A 20561-nucleotide genomic window follows, 5' to 3' on the forward strand; every position below is an offset into this window, starting at 1 on the left:
TTAACTGGCATCGTTTTGTTTGGGTTTGTTTTTGTCCGCATGAAATTACTGAAACTCGATTAAAACGGGTTGGGTCGGGACGTGCCGCGGTCAATGTCGTGTCTTTATGGCTCAATTCGTCGTTTACATCGTGAAAGAACGTAACTGCATTTCGCTGTTGCCAAATTTCTCCTCGCATACTGGATTTTTACCAGAAGGATCGGGGGTGTTTTTGACTGAAAATTTCACCGATTTTTCTTCTAATTGCATGCAAAAATAAGACACATTTTTAGATAAAAATTGCAAAGGTATATTCTTGCAAAAAATCGAATTGTTTGAGCCGATTTTGCAACCTTGGAATGAAGTTACGTTCCGTCGGGAAAATGGCTACTTGTTAGTGATTTGCATCGTGGGGATTATTTTCTGCTGCTTGAAGCGGCATGGTTTTGCGAAATGCATTTGATGATCGGAAATTTGGGGGTGAGACTGCACGATCACGCATCTCGGTTTGTGATATTTCCATTTTTCGGTATCATTTTAGTTTTTCGATGATTATGGAAGCTCTAAGTTCGCCTTCATTGAGGTGAGTATGCAACGCGCGTTCTAGGAAGTTGGAATAGTGGTATCGTAATTAACGATGCGTGCTGCTGAGTGCAGACCATCATTATCGCACCTAATTTTGTTATCATTTTCTTGCCCAACGCGTAGTCGGAAGATGTATTCTCCGAAAATCTTGCATTTGCGAGATGCTTATCAAAACATTAACAAAAACATTCTCCAACCATTTCGCAATGCATCACATTCAAGTTGTGTGATTGCCTTCATTGAGGTGGGTAAGCAATGCGCGTTCCCAGAAGTTAGAATGGTGGTATCATGATTAACGAAGGACACAGTGCAGTGAGTACTGACTCTTTGTACAGGGTGCATAGCACTCAGTGGCGATTCTTGAATTTCTTCAATACTGTTTTTCCTCCACCATGTATATAAAACAATTGGACTGCATTTTGCAATATAGGAACTATAGATTCTAGCCGGTTTAAAAACAACGTATGCACCATTAGTTTCCCTATGCACATAAGTGTTTTTTCCAGAAGAGCCAGAATTTATCGTTCCAAATTGCAAAATGGAGTCCAATTGGGATATCGTTTTATTTTAGGCTACGAATGTTTATATTTTCAGCTTGGCAGCTCATATTCACATGGAAATGTTTTTAGCGGAATGAATATTACTCACAATTATTTTGAGGCGTTTCTATAATTCGTTCAGTAACTAAAAACCAGGATAAGCCTGAATGAAACTATTCAGATATATGCTTATGGCGCGCTCTTCCAACACTACGTGTTGGATTTACCAGCTTGTTTAACCATTGAGTATTTTTATAGACTTAGAGTCATGCCCTTGCATTTCGCCTTCATTTACGTGTGATACTAAACGCCTATCGCAGAGCACGAATTGTGGTATGACCTAACTACACGCTGATCCTGTGACACGCGGGTCGGTTTTTAACCATTCAGTATTTTTATTGACTTGGAGTCATGCCTTTTCATTTCGCCTTCAGTTACGTGTGATACTTAACGCGTACCGCAGAGCACGAATAGTGGTATGACCTAACTACAGGCTGATACCGTGACACGCTGGTCGGTTTTTAACTATTGAGTATTTTTATTGACTTAGAATCACGCCTTTTCATTTCGCCTTCATTTACGTGTGATACTAAACGCCTACCGCAGAGCACGAATAGTGATATGACCAAAATGCAAGCTGTTTTTGTGATCTGCGGGCTTGTTTTAAACAATTTGAGCATATGCTGCAAAACAAATCTGCCACACATACCAATGATAGGCATGAATATTCAGACTCCTTAATGACTTATACGAGGGTCTCTCTTGAAGAAGTTTACTTTTGAATTTTCATTATTACAAATTCTCCGTTGCAAGGGAATTCAAAACCCTAAATTAAGGAAAAATTGAGTAAATTTGTGTAAGAAATTAGGGGTCGCAACCATCATTTTCTCATTTTTTGCGTCATGTGTAATGAGTTGACATTGGACGAGCAATGGTTTTTCCCGTGGAAAAATCATTCCTTCGTCGTAGTAATTGTAAACGTATCTCTCGTGCGAAACAGACCCATTAGTTTGGCAATTTTGAGGCCCCGGTACCTGTCAAAGCGTGCAACGCGTGTCGGCTACATAAACGGCGCATGCAAATTCCGATGATCCGAGCACATCACTCGGGCAGGGATTAAATAAATAATCGGGTAGTTTGACTTTTCACTGGACTCCCAACTTGGTTATGAAAGCGCAGTGCGCTTTCATAACACTCTTATACGGATGCCAATTACCGAGACATTTAAGAGACTCAAGGCGGGAAACAAGAAAAAAGCCATTGATCAAGGCTAATTAAAGCGTTCGATCAGGTACTCGGTGCGAATTAGGAGTCGAATAAATTCGAACAACCGCTCCCGATTCCCTTTTTTCCCCGGTGTCGAGGCCTGTAACCGTAACCAACAAGCGAAATCCGCGCCGGGCTCCCCCCTCGTAATTACCGGGAGGCGACGGGATTTCCCGGATTTGAATGGCGATCACGTAAATCTAAACACATTTAATTGTTTATACTAGCCATAAATTTATCCGACAAAGCTCCCCATTGACATCCCCGGCCCCCGGGGAGGGGGGGGGGGGCGAGGGGGTGCAAGAGCGCCGCGCCGCATCGGCCGCGAGCATCACTGTTGCGGCTTCAGTTTTTCTCGCGGAGCCCAGCGCCGATTCCGCCATGTTGCCAGGTCTTCATAATTAGTGCTTAATTTGGTTGTTTAAAAGAACAAGGGCCATGATCATTGTCGATTGTTACACAGCACCTTTCCCCAGGAGGCATCATGTAGTTTACGGTGTGATCAAGAGAGGTCCAAGAAGCTGCTTTATTAAAATTTAAACTAGAATATTTAATTATAATTTTGAAGATTATTAGTTTTAACTTAACTTAAAATTTTAATAAAAAAATAAATAGAATAAAATAAGATATCAAAAATAAAAATCTTAATAGCCCAAATTTAATAAAATTAATGGTATATCATTTTACTCATCTACTAAATAGTAGTATAGCAAAAAAAAATATTTGTAAATAAAAATAAACTGCCAAAATCGAAATTAGGATCATTAATCTTACTAAAAACTTAAAACCAAGATACCAAAGATAGTTAATTACCAATCATTTAATTGGAAATCCAAGAAAAGGAGGAAATCCACTGAGGAGCTAATACACTGGAAAAAAAACATATTGGATTTAGAGTCCAGACTCTTGAAAACATTGACAAGGAAATGGACGCTTGATTAAATCAGATTTAAGCTTATATCAAAAGGAAATCCGCTCAAATTAAGAGGCTTGGTTCTTGATTTAAGCTTAAATCTGATTGAATCAAGAGTATTTTTTCTTGTCGATGTTTTTAAGAGTCTGGACTCTAGACCCAATGTGTTTTTTTTTTCCAGTGCATAGCATAATAAAAGAGACAATATAATGGTGATTTTACCCGCTTTGATACTTAATCTGAAAGCACTTTTGATACAAGGGTTTCTTTGTGTGTTTAATTATTTTAGTAGAATTGACTCAGACACAAAATGTATCGAATTTCAGTCACCGGCCAATTTTCCATGTATGCCAACATCGGGTGGAATTCAGCAATATAACTCTGGAAATGGGTTCTTCAAATGATTAAAATGATTTACCACTGCATAAAAAAAGAATACGGAATAAAATACCTTTTGAGTTTTGTAAATGATAGGGTAAGTACGGACGCACCCCTTTTTAGAATGTTACGTTACGTTCCTAGAACATCCCTTAATCACAATGTAGACCACATGGGATTAGGAAACCCATGGGTTTCCTGAAGAAAGGAGCTGATTACGAAAAGACTATGACTCTAAGTGTCTAAGTCTATAAAAATACTCAGTGGTTAAAAACCGACTCGCGTGTCACGGGATCAGCGTACAGTTTGGTCATACCACTATTCGTGCTCTGCGGTAGGCGTTTAGTATCACACGTAAATGAAGGAGAAATGAAAAGACATGACTGCACGTCACAAAAAATACAGAATGGTTGAAAACCGACCTGCGTGTCACGGGATCAGCGTGTAGTTTGGTCATACCACTATTCGTGATCTGCGGTGGGCGTTTAGTATCACACGTAAATGCAGGCGAAATGAAAAGGCATGACTCTAAGTCAATAAAAATACTCAATGGTTAAACAAGCTGGTAAATCCAGGTCTGGTGGATCAAGGTCATCAGGCTGGTAATCTGGTACGGCCGTTGAAACTGTCGCAATGGCGCAGTTGGACTAGATTTTGAAAATAGGAACTACAAATACGGTTTAGGAAGAACGAGTGAAGGCCTTGAAGGACAAGGCGCATAAGTGCAGTTTTTGAAACATTCAGATATCAATAATTTGAAGTAAGACTAGCCCCAATGCATATGCTGAGGAAACTTCGCTCCCAAATTCCAATTTTGAAGCATTAAAAAGTCAGTTTAAATTATCTTTCCGCCATAGGGCTCCATGTAATTTCCAAAACTTCAAACACGTGGTTCTCGAAATAAAAAAAAAAAAAAAACTGCACTTATGCGCCTTTCCCTCAAAGCCCCTCAAAAGTACCATCAATTTCCCTATGCACATACACAAGTGTTTTTACGGATGAACCGAAAATATTAGTTCAGAATTGCAATTGCCGTCCAATTGATGATTTCCAAAAATCGGTCCGGCAACGCAGCGACGCGCGGAGCAGGCAGTGGGCATGTAAAACAAGTGCGTATTATCGCCGCTAGGGGGTTGTGAAGCGTAACTTCACCCGCATTTACATATTAATATCGCGTGTCCACTGCGAAATCGCAATTTTCCACCCCGACCACCGCGGTAACTCCTTCATCTCTCCAGGCTTCGGTCAGAATGCCTTAAGAGCGCTCTTGATTTCTTCATGAGGACCATTTGTCTCCTTCTCTCTCCTTTTTCTTTCCTCTCCTTCTCCTTTTCCTCTTACACCGCCTCCTTTTCGACCCTTATCTGTCTGGGCGAGGCTTCATGGGCTTCAGAAATCACCCTTTTTAGACCTTTCGAGATTCTGATTTGCCACGCTTGGCGTAACAAGACTTTTTACACTTTTTGGGAGGAGATGTTCAACCTCCTTAACTCATCGATTCATTTAATGTGAATTGGACTGCATTTTGCAATTTGGAACTATAAATTCTGTCCCGGTTTCAAAACAACGTATAATCCATTAGTTTCCCTATGCACATAAGTGTTTTTTCAGATGAGCCAAGTTCCAAATTGAAAATTGCAGTCCAATTGACGGAGGGCTGAGTCACTGACCGAGATAGGGATCATCGACAATGAAAAAGTCAAAAAATTAAATTGAAATCTACTCATCGAATTTACATTTTTTAGGACATTTTGAAGATTTTATCATCTCTTTCTCTCATTACATTCATGCCACTTAATTGAAATCGACAGTGTTTAAATTAGATGGGCTCAATCGTCATTTCCCTGAAAAAATAAAAAAGAATGTATTCCTTCATCAACGTTGCAAAATGACGACTTACGAATTTTATTTTTAAAAGGAAACTATAAGGCGTTTCTAAATAAAAATTCCACCGCTTCTTTCTGATGAAACGCAAAAATCAACAAAATTTTTGATAGAAATTGTTCACTCATATTGTTATGAAGAATTTAATTTTTTTAGTCAATTTCGTGATCTCAGAATGGAATTACGTTTTTTTGTTGGGGGAACAACAAATCTTGCAATCTTTCCTAACTCGTTTCCAGAATTGTTTAAACTCAAATTGGACTACATTTTGCAATTTGGAACTGTAATTTCTAGCCCGGTTTAAAAACTACGTATGTGCCATTAGTTTCCCTGTGCACATAAGTGTTTTTCCAGTTGAGCCAGAACTTATAGTTCCAAATTGCAAATTGCAGTCCAATTCATCACTGAAAATCGAGGGAAAAATATGGAGGCAAATCCCTCAATTAAAATGGAGTCAATGAGCTAATATCCCATACCGCTCAAATTAGAAACCACCCCCTCCATTTTATTCAACACCTCAACCTCAACACGAAGTGATATTGAACTTAACCTTGCTCCCTTCCATGCCACGCGCTCGCGCTCTCCTCAGGAGATTCCTCATTTTTTACCCTCGCACCCTTGGATCCCATAAGTCCCTTTGCATCTGACAAATGCCCTTTTAACTCCACTCCCTTCCCGTGCGTGTCACAATTGCGTTTGCGAGCATCTTGGATTTACAAATAATTATCGAGGCGGTCGGTTCCACGAGGCGGAGGTGAAAGAGGGCGTTGTCACTGAATAATAATGTCCAAACTAATCTTCGTCACGCCAACATCCCTCGCGTCATCCCCTCTTGTTCCTCCCCGCGGCAGCGATGACGTTTAAATTCATGTTAGGTTACATGTTTAACCGCGGGAAAACGATTGAACTTCTGCTCTGATGTAAAATGCGCCCGAAATGTAGTTAAAACTGTTGTTAAAGTGGAATGCTGTAGCATCGCTCCTCTGGCGTATGGGCGTATCTCAGTTTTTGTGTGAGCCCTGTGATCCTTATGACTCTACGCTTTCCAGGATTCATGTGGGGATAGAGATACGCCCATACGGCAGAGGAGCGACGGTGTAATGACGGTGAAACTCCCAAACCACGTGCCTTGTTTACCGTGTCTCAAAATCTCAGCTTCATTCTTATCTTTTTGAAGGAGAACAAATCAACATTATTCCTTCAATTGGGGCAAATTTTCGGTCAAGTAAAAATTCGGATACATAACGAAAACCGTTGATTGTGGTTTCCGGTCGGCCAAATTACCAGGTGCCAGGTGGGCAGCCCCCCCCCCCCGGCTTTGGCTTCTTAGGGTTCAGGGGGGCGACCCCCGGCTTTGGCTTCTTAGGGGTCAGGGGGGCGACCCCCGGCTTTGGTTTCTTAGGGGTCAGGAGGGCGACTCCCGCCTTTGGCTTCTTAGGGGTCAGGGGGGCGACCCCCGCCTTTGGCTTCTTAGGGGTTAGGGGGGCGATCCCCGCCTTTGGCTTCTTAGGGGTCAGGGGGGCGCGGGCGACCCCCGGCTATGGCTTCTTAGGGTTCAGGGGGGCGACCCCCGGCTTTGGCTTCTTAGGGGTCGGGAGGGCGACCCCCACCTTTGGATTCTTAGGCGTCAGGGAGGCGGCCCCCGGCTTTGGCTTCTTAGGCGTCAGGGGGGCGACCCCCGGAGTTGGCTTCTAAGGGGTCAGGGGGGCGAGCCCCAACATTGGCTTCTTAGGGGTCAGGGGGGCGACCCCCGCCTATGGCTCCTTACTTGCAAGGGAGGCGGCCCCCGGCTTAGGCTCCTTAGTTGCCAGGTGGGCGGCCCCCGGCTTTGGCTTCTTAGAGTTCAGGTGGGGACCCCCGGCTTTGGCTTCTTAGGGTTCAGGGGGCCGACACGTAGCCCCGTCTCTTGGCCTCTTGGTTGCCAGGGGGGGCAGCCCCGTCGCAGGGCCTCTTGGTTGTCAGGGGGGGCAGCCCTGTCTCTGGGCTTCTTTGTTTGCCAGGGGGGGCAGCCCCAGTGCGGGGCCTCTTGGTTGCCAGGGGGGGCAGCCCCGGTGAAGGGCCTCTTGGTTGCAAGGGGAGCAGCCCCGGTGCAGGGCCTCTTGGTTGCCAGGGGAGGCAGCCCCGGTGCAGGGCCTCTTGGTTGCCAGGGGGGGCAGCCCCGGTGCAGGGTCTCTTGGTTGCCAGGGGGCTCAGCCCCGGTGCAGGGTCTCATGGTTGCCAGGGGGGACAACCCCGGTGCAGGGCCTCTTGGTTGCCGGGGGGGGGGGGCAGCCCCGGTGCAGGGCCTCTTGGTTGCCAGGGGGGGCAGCCCCGGTGCAGGGCCTCTTGGTTGCCAGGGGGCTCAGCCCCGGTGCAGGGCCTCATGGTTGCGAGGGGGGACAACCCCGGTGCAGGGCCTCTTGGTTGCCAGGGGGCTCAGCCCCGGTGCAGGGCCTCTTGGTTGCCAGGGGGGGTAGCCCCGGCGCAAGGCTTCTTGGTTGCCAGGGGGCTCAGCCCCGGTGCAGGGCCTCTTGGTTGCCATGGGGCTCAGCCTTGGTGCAGGGTCTCTTGGTTGCAAGGGGAGCAGCCCCGGTGCAGGGCCTCTTGGTTGCCAGGGGAGGCAGCCCCGGTGCAGGGCCTCTTGGTTGCCAGGGGGGGCAGCCCCGGTGCAGGGTCTCTTGGTTGCCAGGGGGCTCAGCCCCGGTGCAGGGTCTCATGGTTGCCAGGGGGGACAACCCCGGTGCAGGGCCTCTTGGTTGCCAGGGGGCTCAGTCCCGGTGAAGGGCCTCTTGGTTGCCAGGGGGCTCAGCCCCGTTGCAGGGCCTCGTGGTTGTCAGGGGGGGCAGCCCCGGTGCAGGGCCTCTTGGGTGCCAGGGGGCTCAGCCCCGGTGCAGGGCCTCATGGTTGCGAGGGGGGACAACCCCGGTGCAGGGCCTCATGTTTGCCAGGGGGGCAGTCCCGTTGCAGGGCCCCTTGATTGCCAGGGGGCTCAGCCCCGGTGCAGGGCCTCATGGTTGCCAGGGGGCTCAGCCCCGGTGCAGGTCCTCTTGGTTGCCAGGGGGCTCAGCCTTGGTGCAGGGCCTCTTGGTTGTCAGGGGGGGGGGGGCAGCCCTGGCTTTGGCTTCCTAGGGTCCAGGAAATTCGTGCCCCGTTGCTTGAAGTCAATGATTCGCCTTCAAATGGCCGGGTATGCAAAATGACTACCGTGATGCACGAATAGTGGTATCAGAATTTTGCAGTAAGTTTACGGAATGATTTGAAGGCGCTCTTCTGTATCCATTATGAGTGGCCTTATATTTTGATGTTGACCAAATAGTTCGTAATTTTTTGTTTGAAATCGAGCCCCACATTCTTCGAGTAAAGCCGAAGAATATTATTTTGACAAATAATAAGATTGTTTTTTGTCTCTACGTCTTCTTATAAAGAAGACGCGCAGGCGGCTGGATCAGATTGTGTATTTTAAGTCCCTTGCTTCGGTCATCGTTTTCGGAAGCGAAACTGAAAGAGTCGCTGTTTACAAGTTCGCAACTTACTGAAAAGCGGTTGTGAATTTTGAATGTTTCGCGCGGATAAAATGAGCTTTCGTTGATTAACTGTCAATAATCAAAATTGAAGAAAAGGTACTTTGTCCACTGGTCCATTAGGAAAGCGTAAAGCATGGATGGATGGAGTATCGATGACCAACTAAATCTTATCTGATCAGGAATTTCAAGTGTGAAACCCTCTTTTCAGTCTTAAAATGATCCAAATCCACCAACAAGTTTAAAACACTAATGGCAAAAATGCGTATCTCCTGATGAAGTGTCGATTCTTCGTGCCAAAAACGCGAATCTCGGCATTTCTACCGTATTTTCTAACAGTTCGAGATATTATTGAAACTGCTGATATAGTTTGAAAAAAAATCTTATACTTGCTATCCTCAAGAATTATTACCCTTCTACCGACAATAAAGAGGGATGCAGACAGTTTTTTAGACCATTTTCTCTTGAAATTGTTGACCGAAAACTAGCGTTAACTTTTGTTTTACTCCTCGTATTAACCAAACTTCTGCGTTGAAATTTCTCTCTGTGTAGAAAAAAGGGAGAATCTACCCGATTAGTTTCGGAAAAATGTAGAGGGCGAAATTTTCGTGCGAGAAAACAATTAATCACGTCGTCCGCGGCCGAGGAAACTAGTTAAGCGTCGAACATAAATGTGCGGGGGTGCGGAGAGGGGGGAGGGGTGGAAGGAGGGGGGTGTTTGCAACTAATACGATACATAAACAAAGTCGGGATCCGCAGTGACGGCCACTCGAGAGTAAACAAACGGTTGACAGTTTACAAGATACTTCGCTGCCTCGACGTTGTGCCGGACTCGTTGCGTCGAAAGGCTTCTTCACTGAGCCTCGCACAGGCACAGCTCGTCCGTCGAGGGAATGAACTTCCTGAGGAAAAAGCTCTCTTGGAACTGAGGATGATGCCAGGCCGGTCGAAAAAATCATTCGCAAAAAAAAAACAAGCGGGAAAGCTCTAATACGTTGGTATTAGAGAAGCGCTCAGCATTGAGGGTCTGCCTGAAGTGAAGAAATATTTAACTTTTAAACCAATATATATTTACTTTATTTCAGAATTTTTATTAAAAACTAAATTACAGAAACTACATTAAAGCTTTCTTAAATATAATTTTTTTTTTCTTAAAATTTGAAAATTCAAATCTATAAGTTTTCGCGCTTTTTTCGAAGAATGCCGTGGTTGGAGCTTCCTATAGTCATACTACTCGACATCAGCTGATAGCAAACAAAGGTTACCAAGGAAACCGTAAACGCGTAACAACTACCTACCGTCGCCAGAGCCAAAGACAAATAAGTCAAAGACACATAACCTAGATGTAAGCGAATTCTACTAAGGTCTCCGAATAAAGTTATCACCGGTGGAAAAGTTTTCGGAAATCAGAACGCGCATCTTGAACTTTCGAAAGTAATTATAGAATAACTATAAACCGCATAGCGAAGAGAGTTTTAGGACTGTTATTTATTTCTCACGCTAATTTGCATTTAATCGTATTCACAGAGCTAATATGAGGTAATCAAAAAATAAATTTTCCTAAATGACGTTCCGTGCATCGATGAGTTGGTGCGCCATTTGACCGCTTGAGCGCCCTACTATACTAGAGCTCTAGTGGCAAATCGAAATCAAAAAGCGCCGCCTATCGGCTGAGCGCTTAACAAGACGACGGTTCCAACGTTAAGACGTTGGAAAGCGTTCACCGTAGCACCTCGTCAATATGTAAAAGTGGTTTTGCGCGGATGGAAGAGAGCGCTGCAAGACGCTGTTGAACTAAACGTGGAGTTAAAACTAAACTTATAAAATCAAGTCAACACATAATTTTTTAAAAATGAAGTGGGTTACATTTAAATTGATTTAATGGAATAACTAGATAACCAAAGTTTTAAAAAGAATTTAGAAGTAAGCTGAAATCAAGTTATTTAGCTAAATTTGATATAAGCTATGTATAAATCGCCCGTCATTCCTACATAAATTAAGACAAGTCATAACAAAGTAAGATCACTGGAAAGTGATATTAGATAAAAGCTATTAACTTGAGTTTTAAACAGTAACCTTTGAAGTTAAATAAATTAATTAATTTTAACAAGTTCATAATTTAAAGATTTAGTTAAAATGCCACAATAATAGGAAACATTCATATATACAAGAAATGACTTGTCTTCATAGAGTAAAATATAGGGGTCATTAGTGAAGGGGTACTTTGTACCCAACAATTTTTTTAGATCTCCGACGACTAATTTGAACGAGTCCTGAAAGAGTCATTAAATAAAAGTACGTTGCAGAGTTTTAAAACGTAAAGATATTAATTTATTAAAGACAAGCCTACAGGCATTACATAAAGTGGACAAAATAGAAGAAAAAAGGTAGAAATGGTACATACAAAAAATTAAGGAAATAGGTATTGCTTCCCGCCACGAAAAATGGCGCCGATTCCCATGGAGCAGTGCGGGCCTTTACTTTACCAATGGATACATTATTAACATAGCCGATGCAAAACGACGGAAAAGAGCGCACACTACTAACGTGGTGAACGCTCAAAAATTGAAGTTAATTGAACATTCTGCATTTTGAAAAGTGTGCATGAACTTAAAAAATGCTGAATTACCCGATGCAGCAGTTACTTCAACAATGCCAAAATGTGAAACTAACTGCTGGGTAATTCAGCATTTTATAAGTTCTTGCACACTTTTTTTACACCCAGAATGTTGAATCAACTTCACTGTCGGTAGATATTTCCCAATTTGAAGCTATGGCAGAGAATCGATCATTAATGATTTTGTGTTTCTGCGAAAACCCTGTTTATCGATCCTTTCTCATTGGTTTAAATAGCAGATCAATCGATATATCACAAAACAAGCCACGCCACTGATTGGCGCCTTGCCAAAGGTGGTCAGTTTTGGTGGCTATGGGTTCGATGTGCCAGTCATAGAATCGTGTGTTGATAGTTCAAGCTTGTAGATTAGCCTAACTGATAATATCTGCTCACTTGGCTTTCTGAGTCCAAACGGATCATCGCGAATTCGCGCCTCGCGCCATTGCGCCGTCGATTTTACAGATGCAACACGGACATCCATCGAGTGCGAATAGTTGTATCTGTGCGCTGTCATTAACGCGTGTTGTGGTGTCTCTTATGTTAGAAATTTGAGAAATGTTGAGGGTGAGTTTGCTCAAAATATGCTCCGATATGTCCAAATTAAAATTATTTAAAGAGGAGGTGGGAGTGCTAAGACATCTCTAAGACATTCTCTCTCTCTAAATCTAAACTGTCCACGCCTGAAAATTGGTATTTTGACGAGAGTTGTGTCGTGTTGGGGATTTTTTTTGACGAGTACCCCTTGAAAGGAGGCGAAGATGAGAAAGCGCCAATATATTACCAGCTTGGGACATCTCGACCTAGGACTTCGCGTATGAAAAAAGTCTTGGTCATCTAAGAGTTGGAAGTGATGGACATGATTCTAAACATTACGTTTTCTCTATGGTCACCACGATGTTGAAAATTCGAGCCTGCCACATTCAGGATACCAAATTTCCAAATGATGGCGATATCGCATATCCTCGATTCGCACGGGCATAAATTGAGCCGCTCGAACAATTTTCGGGGGACCAAAGAGAGATTTAATCGTCAGAATCTCAAAATTCGATTCTCGACCGAGCTCAAAAAAATCACACTACTAAAAATGCCAAATTAGTTGCAAATACGACTCCCTGAGAAAAATTGATACCAAACGCAAAATACAAGCCTCTCTAGAGTTGCAATGGGGCATATTTAAATCAAAATGAACTAGATCCATTCTGACTTGGGCTCTGATATTCATAAGAATACGTGTAAGACGGGGCTTATGTCACAAAGGATAAACACTGTGAGTAAAAACCTTCAGTCATATGAACCGAATGCACTGTGTTCAATATTAGCCGCATTTTTCGGTTCATGTCGCCGCTCTCTCGGTTCTGTATCCTCGGTTCATGCAAACGAGCATTAAAACCGAACAGAAGTCCGACAAAACAAAAAAGACCGGTTGCATGAACCGAGGATACGATTCACAGAACCGAGAGAGCGGTTACATGAACCGAACAACACGGCCGATATTCTGCCGTGCTAAGGAAGAACGCCGTATGAACCTTCACGCGTTGCCGTTCAACAATGTTACCGAGATGCGCTCCTTCATTTTGGGAGATATGCAAAATGAGTTCCCGAGTGCCGCAATAATTGTATTCCGCAGCCGTTCAGGAGATAATATTCCACAACTTGACACGGGAGCTTAACTCTCCGGTATTCACAACATGAGCGGCGGCTGGGGTGCGAAGATTTTTTCCTAGTTTTCTTTTGTGAAAGTTTTTCACTCTCCTACAAACGTAGTTTTCAATCAGTGGCGGCGATTGGAAAAGTTTAGTCTCTCGGTCGCGGCAACTTGGCGTATTGATTCTTGACACGATCACACCTGCTCGCATTCCTGGCACACTTCCTAATGAAATCTGTAAACACTTTCCGTTGCCAACTCGGTCATGATTAAAATTCATCGAAGAGATTTTTTTTAGAGAGGTCCTTTCAGTATAAAAGAAATGAATGATAAATGAAAAATAATGGAGATACAATGGCTACTCAACAGGGTCTGAACTAAAAAAAAGTCACATATCGATGATAAAAGTGCAAAATTACGTATCTACATTGCAATTTTTCAAAATTTCTATTCCTATCTTATTGTTTCGAAGGATAAAAAGCCAACATAACAGCTTGAAATTTGAACAGAATATTCTGCTGACAAAGAAGAAGAATCACGATAGTTTTCAAGAAAATACAGGCACTAGTTTCCCGAAGAAAAAATGGAGTGTGACAGGAAGTCTACGTCACAAAAGGAGATACGTGGTTCTGCACATTGGTCAACAATATTTTTTCTAAAAAAACCTTAAGAAAAAAATGTGGTAAAATTCCCTGAAAATTGAAGGCACACCAGATGGTTGAAAAAACATAATTTGAGATAGTTGCCAGGCACGATACGCTGTCCGCAACTTTAGACCTGTTCTAGAAAGCAAATGAAAGTGACATAATAAATATTCCCCCACAATTCCATAATTTTCTCAAAAATTTCCAGGATTTCCGTGATATTTTGAAATTCCATGACATTTCCCGATGTTTTCGGTATTCTTGACTGAGGCAACTCTGATCAATTCCTCCTTTCAAAATAGATAAAGTCATTTCCTTCGTGTTTAGCAATTATATCCGCATATTCCACACGACGAGAAGCTATACAGCTTTCATCAAAACACGCAACCAATCTCGTCCCTTGGGATTCCGCAACCCCCTCCCCTCCTGACAGTACAAGATGTGCATTTTGGGCGAAAACACCTCGTCGCGTTTAATTTTCCGCGAAAGGTCAATACACGGAATCCCTCATCAGTCGCTACTCGCTAGACGCAGGCTCTCAAAGAGAGACACCCTTCTCCGTCGCATCCTACCACTCCGAAAGTCTTCCTCCCCCCCTACATCCCCCACCGGCCCCCTAACCCTACCCCGTCAGTGCCACTCCAAGAGGTGCGTGCAGAACGGGGAGGGTGCGTAACAGTTCAAATAAAAACAGGAAGAAGTAGGTGGTTGGAAATTTGCACGCACCGCCGAGACGTCACTCGCTGAGATGTGAGAGGTAGTAACAGCGGTGCCAAATTGGAACAGAAACCAGGAATAGTTCTCCGGGTTACCAATCTTTTATCGTCACTGTTCCCTGAAATCCTGAATTTTATATTCTTCCTATCCGAAATAGTTATTTAGTTGATATATTTGAGGACATTCAGCGTCACAGGCTATCAACGTCTTTACAGAGAATTTTGAAAATGATTGTATGTACGAAAATTTAGATTTTTAAATTAAGAGAGGTGCAGAGTTTCAGAATTTTGGTAGTGACATTGGGTTCATCGCATGTAAGTGGGTTTATACTTCTAGGTATTAAGGTGGTAAAGTACACAACATAACATAAACTAAAACACGAGCTATGATTGATGTTTCGCAACCCATGACAAGTTATATGATATTAAAACAAATTACACAGCGGGTAACAATGTAATATGACTAATTTTCACGTAAATATCACCTGAGCGTTTCGGCTGAAAAGTCAGCTTTCCTCAGTTGGATGAAACAATGAAAAATTATAAAAATCTAAAAAAGTAGAACTTGGCTGTACCTTTCAAAGTTAGAACAATGTTGTTATGCGATTTTCTCTCGGGAGAGGAAAGGATCCTCTCGGGAGAGAAAAGTATTCTCTCGGGAGTGACAACTATTCCCTGAGGAGAGGAAACTATTTTTTCGGGAGAGACAACTATTCTCTCGGGAGATACAACTATTGTCTCAGGAGAGAAAACTATTCTCTCGGAAGGGAAAACTATTTTCTCGGGAGGAAAAACGATTCCCTGAGGTCAGAAAACTATTTTAATAGGAGAGAAAACTGTTTTCTCGGGAGGGAAAACTATTCTTGGAGGAGAGAAAACTATTTCCTCGAGATAATATTTTCTCTGGAGGAAATACTTGTCACTTCGGAGAGAATAGTTGTCTCGTTCTCTTTCCTTAACCCTCGATGTGACTTTGTCTATCTCGGATCTTGTCTAGAGCCCCACGCGTGAATGATATAATAGAACTAGAGGTCTGATTCAATTATTCAGAGCTTGGGCGACGCCCGAATCTCACCATTCGGCAACCGTGGAAGGTTGCTTAGCCCCAGCATCCCAGGGAAGTGTGTGCCGTGGGGGTGGCGAAAGCCGGAAACAACCACTTATTGAATCGCAATGTCAGCTTTGGAGGGAAAGTTTAAAGGGATGACAGGCAACATATTGGCAAAGATGCGCCTCCCTGGCATCCTCCCCCTCACCCATCCCAACGTGAATTCCAACGGATCGGCTAAGATCTTGACGTTGCGTTCGCGAATTAGCACCACCTCGGATTTTAATCTCCACGTCTTCAGGTCGTGTGATTTGTAAGACGCGCCTCCTTCGTAATGCTGTCATTAAATGCCACCAATCAGAAAATCACAATGGAACATAAACGGATCCAAGCAGCAATCGTGTGAAAATGAAATTCTAGCATTTTGCCTTCAATTCTTGAGATAGGCAAAAGCGGTCACACGGGAAGTGCATTCATTAGGGTGTTCACGATGTAAGCTAGTAATAGGACAGTGATGTCATCTCCGATTCACATAGGCATGACTCGTTTCAGGGCTCATTGGGAACTCTGTCGTGCTAAGTAAGAACGCAGTATAAGCCATCAGGCGTTACCAAATTTCCTTCGACAAATTTAGAATTTGACGGAAATATTGTGAATATTTCTCCTCCGATTTTTCGAAGGATTTCATTCGTAAGATCTCTAAATAGTCTTATAATATCAAGGTAAAATACTCAAGACTTTCTTCGAAAATAAATATTTTCAAAGAAGATATTTGGCAACATTCGAATACTTTCACGGCGTTTTTACTTAGCAAGGCAGCTCTATAGCTAGAGCAGAGACTAAAATTGTGCCTTATGGTACATAGCTCAAAGCTAACGATGAAGGCATTGGCAAAGTCTAAGATGTATTATTAACCCCAGGATCTACTTCAAGAATTTTGCAGTATATCCGCTTCAAAAAAGTATACCATGACATGACGTAATCTCATGATCCATACTCCCTGGATAAACTCAACCAGCACCAAATCACTGCATATAACCGTCTTGCAAAACTGCCGTACCTAGGGGAAACGCCGTATGAACAATCAAGAGTTGCCAAATTTCACCGGATAGAAAATGTATTCTTAAAGAAATTTTTCTATCTCTTTCCTTGAAATTTTCAGATATTTTACATTAAATTACAAGCAAAATTGTCTGAAAATTTTGAAGAAAAATATTCACAATTTTCCGAGGAAATTCGGTTTTTATCAAAAGAGGCACGGCAACTTCCGGAGGCTTATACGGCGTTCTTCCTTAGCAGGATAGAAATGATGGCAAAAATGATGAATCTCGACAAGTCGACGATGCTAAAAATTTGCAACCCGCGCGATTTTCTGCGTAACGATAAAGTCGAGGTTAATCATTTCGGCGTTCCCATTGTATTTTATTTCTCGTTCGACGTATGAAAACTCCATACGAGATTTTCCCGATGACGTGGCATGTCAACGTCAGCGTGATGATGACGTCACATTGTGGCCGCAGCTTTGACGCGCCATTATGAATCGATGTGTCGATGCTATAACATCCCTCTCTCGCCGTGATTAATGGTCCGGTTGTGTTTGCATTCCCGCTTGGGCGGCGCGACTGTGGCTCTTGATTTACGGGAAGACAGCAGTATGTGCGACGCGGCGTGGGTCGCGGGTGCCACGTATCTTTACGCAATCCGAGAATCACGACGAAGTGGAGTTACTGCTGTTTTTCGCGGTGCTGTCGTATGACTGTTGATTTATCGATCTCGCGCCGAAGAAAATGGAATTCAACAAATTAAACGGAAATAAACGTCTGCGAAAGAAATATTACGCGCAGCGAGGCCAGTGCACGCACCCAGTGATATCCTGCGAGCTGTACCGAGGAAGAAAGCCGTATGACCATTTGCACGTTGCCAAATCTCCTCTGGTAAAACACGCATTTTTGAAGAGACTTTTGAATATTTTTCGACGGATTATTCAGAAAACCTCAACTGCACTTAGATCTAAAGTTTTTCGGGGAAAATATTCTTAGCTTTCCTCAGAAACAAGTATGTAATTGAAGGAAATTTGGCAACATTCATATGTTCATACGTCGTTTTTACTGAGCATGACATTCTGTTGAACGCCTCTGCATGCAGATGCATCGACTCACACAGTTTGTTGCTTCTCTGGCGTAAGAGTGTATTTTAATTTCTACATAAGCTCTGGAAAGTATGGAATTATATGGACAGTAGGGATTATCTCAGAAAGCAGTTACGCCCTTAAGTCAGAGGATGAATGGTTCTAGTGCTCTGAAAATAATTAGAGATCGTGAAAAAGTCCATGCAACGTTTTAATTTATTGCGATTAGGATTTCAACGTGAAAAAATGAATTGGGTGTCAGGGTATGGATATTTATTATCATTTGAGATATGACCTCATATCATTTTTTGTGGATATGTTTTATGTCATGCTCATACGCAAATCTCGTCGAAATTCGTGCACGGTGCCAATCTAAGCCCTCTAGATGTGTGCACTAAGTTCAACGAATGTGCACCTGAGCCTCTACAAATGGAATCTGTAATGAAGGATATAATCAATCACGCGAGAATCTCGAATTTCTAGTCTTTATGCTTCAAGGTATTGAAATCAAGTATCATCATGAGAAGATTCTGTAAATGATTCCATGACATACTGGTCACTTATGTATAATTATCTGTGAAAGAAAGCTAACCTTCTTTCGAAGAGGGATGGTTTACCTGGATTTCTTTGGGTAATATCTAAGGGAGACTGAAAATAGTAAGACTTAAGAGAGAAGTTTCAGTTTCCCCTTCGTTTTCACAAAAAAAAAAATCTATGAGCTGTTTAATGATGTCTCTCAAACATTTTAGGGGGCCTTTCGAATGTAAATTTTTTTTTTTTTTTTTTTTTTTTTTTTTTTTTTTTTTTTTTATTTGACAAGTTCTATTACAAAATTAGTACAGTTCATTATTTCTCAAATTAGTAATTATCTAAAGAATAAATAGACAAGGAATATAAAGAGTAAATAAATTATAAATAGTGACATTTGAAAAGTAATGATATAGTATGTGATTGACTAATTGTGAGTAACACTGGACGGCAGGTCGGGAACTTGTTGTCAGCCTTTTGCTGACACACCGGAACCGCCCTCTGGCATTTCATCGGTGGGATGATTGGGGGTGTTGAACGCGTTATTTTTTGTCTTTAATATTGCAGTTATCATTTTGTCTATTATGAGCCAATTTTCTTTGCACTCAAGCATGGTCTCAACTATATTTTCTCTGTTTATTTTGTGTTTCAGGTAGGTTTCAGCATCGTATCTGTCTTTTTCAAATTTGGGGCAAACAAAGAAGGCGTGTTCCGGTGTGTCAACCGCCCCGCAGAACGGACAGTCCGGAGACTCCCTCAGATGGAATCTATGGAGGTAGCTTCCAAAAGAGAATTTTTGTTTTTAAAGAAAAAAAACTGAATCTCATATTTTTACAAGGAAACATGCACAGACAATCTTCTGAGAATGCAATAGGTTGAGTAGTCCTGTTTTCAATGGATCGTGTTGGCCAAGACTAGGGTGATAATATCCAAGGACGATGGTTAATCATAAAATATTATGGGAACACTAACATGCACAAAAACATACCAAAAAAGTTTGAAAAATGTGGTGGCATTCACACAGACAGTTTATTCGTACGCACCATTATTGTTTTAATTGTCAGCGAGGAAAAATTCGAAGAGCTGCACATTTACCTGAAACAAAAAGAATACATCCTAAATCAGTAAAAAATAAAGAAATCAGGAAAAGGACATAGGATGTTAATATCAATCAACGTATACAGGGTGATCCTAAAGTCCCGTACCACCGTACCAGTAGCATCAGGCACCAGCCCTGTAACTATTGAACACATTGAGTAACAGGCTTGACATTTTTTGAAAGCCAGGTCAAAGGCACGACTTTTGGGACTCTCCAAAGTGTAAAGAGGGTCACTTTTAAAAGAGGTAAGAACTCCTGGAGAATAGGTATACTGTCGCCTAAGGAAGAACGCCGTATGAGCCTTCAGACGTTGCCAAGTCTCCTCGGATAAAAATATAATTAACTGGAAAAATTGCGAATATTATTTTCCAAAATTTTTAGACAATTTTGTACGCAATTTAATACAAAATCTCTGCGAATTTCAATGAAAAATATTTGAATCAGTGAGAACGAAAACACTCCAACTCGGAAAAATAAAAATAATCAAGACACACACAAAACTGCACAGTAGGTGAAGAAGTTTCTTTAAGACAAATATTTTTGCTGCCGAAAGACAAGTACTTATGGACACTTTGAAGGTCCAAGTAGCAACAGATGCGCTAACTTCAACGACCTTCATGTAAATTAACTGTCTTTAATGGAAGTTGAGCATGTTCAAATTACCGAGCTAGTGTGTTTTTGTTCTCGCTGATTTATTTATGAATTTCGTCAAAAATACATGTTGCACGGAAATTTGGCAACTCTCGAATGTTCATACGACGTTTTTTTCTTAACACGGCAGGCGAGTCCGCAGGGAAAAATAGAGTAAGAAGTGGTGGCGACTAATCAGGATCGGTTATCTAGGGTGAAGAAAGGGCGCGAGAAGGCCCCGCAAGGGAGAAAAGCACGATAGCTGGATCAAGAGGGCTGTAGTGGTTTGCAGGAACCGACAGGAGACTCCGGTGCCGCCATCCAGCGGAGAAAACCCCACAAAATACCCCGTAAAGCTTTGATTTCGAGTAACATCTGGCAGCGACGCTCGTCACCGAACAAAAGACGCTCTTCTTTTAATCTTCGACGTCGCTGCAGGTCGTCTAACGAGATAACGTCAAT

At 42.6% G+C, this 20561-nt stretch overlaps 1 protein-coding gene across 6 annotated transcripts in view; it reads right to left on the reverse strand.

Annotated features, from left to right (window-relative positions):
- LOC140224856 (uncharacterized) overlaps positions 1-20561 on the reverse strand; it is a 514095-nt gene that overhangs the window by 177186 nt on the left and 316348 nt on the right. For 2 of the 6 annotated variants that reach the window (XM_072301691.1, XM_072301698.1), the window contains one exon: positions 18727-19465. The exons of the other annotated variants lie outside the window; for them this stretch is intronic. In XM_072301691.1, coding sequence (XP_072157792.1) covers positions 19462-19465 — 4 coding nt within the window. In that variant the 3' untranslated portion in view covers positions 18727-19461. Of the gene's footprint in view, positions 1-18726; positions 19466-20561 lie in introns of those variants that run through there. 6 annotated transcript variants of the gene reach the window in all.

This window comes from Bemisia tabaci, chromosome 6 (assembly GCF_918797505.1).
Source record: "Bemisia tabaci chromosome 6, PGI_BMITA_v3".
NCBI classification, from domain to species: Eukaryota; Metazoa; Arthropoda; class Insecta; order Hemiptera; family Aleyrodidae; genus Bemisia; species Bemisia tabaci.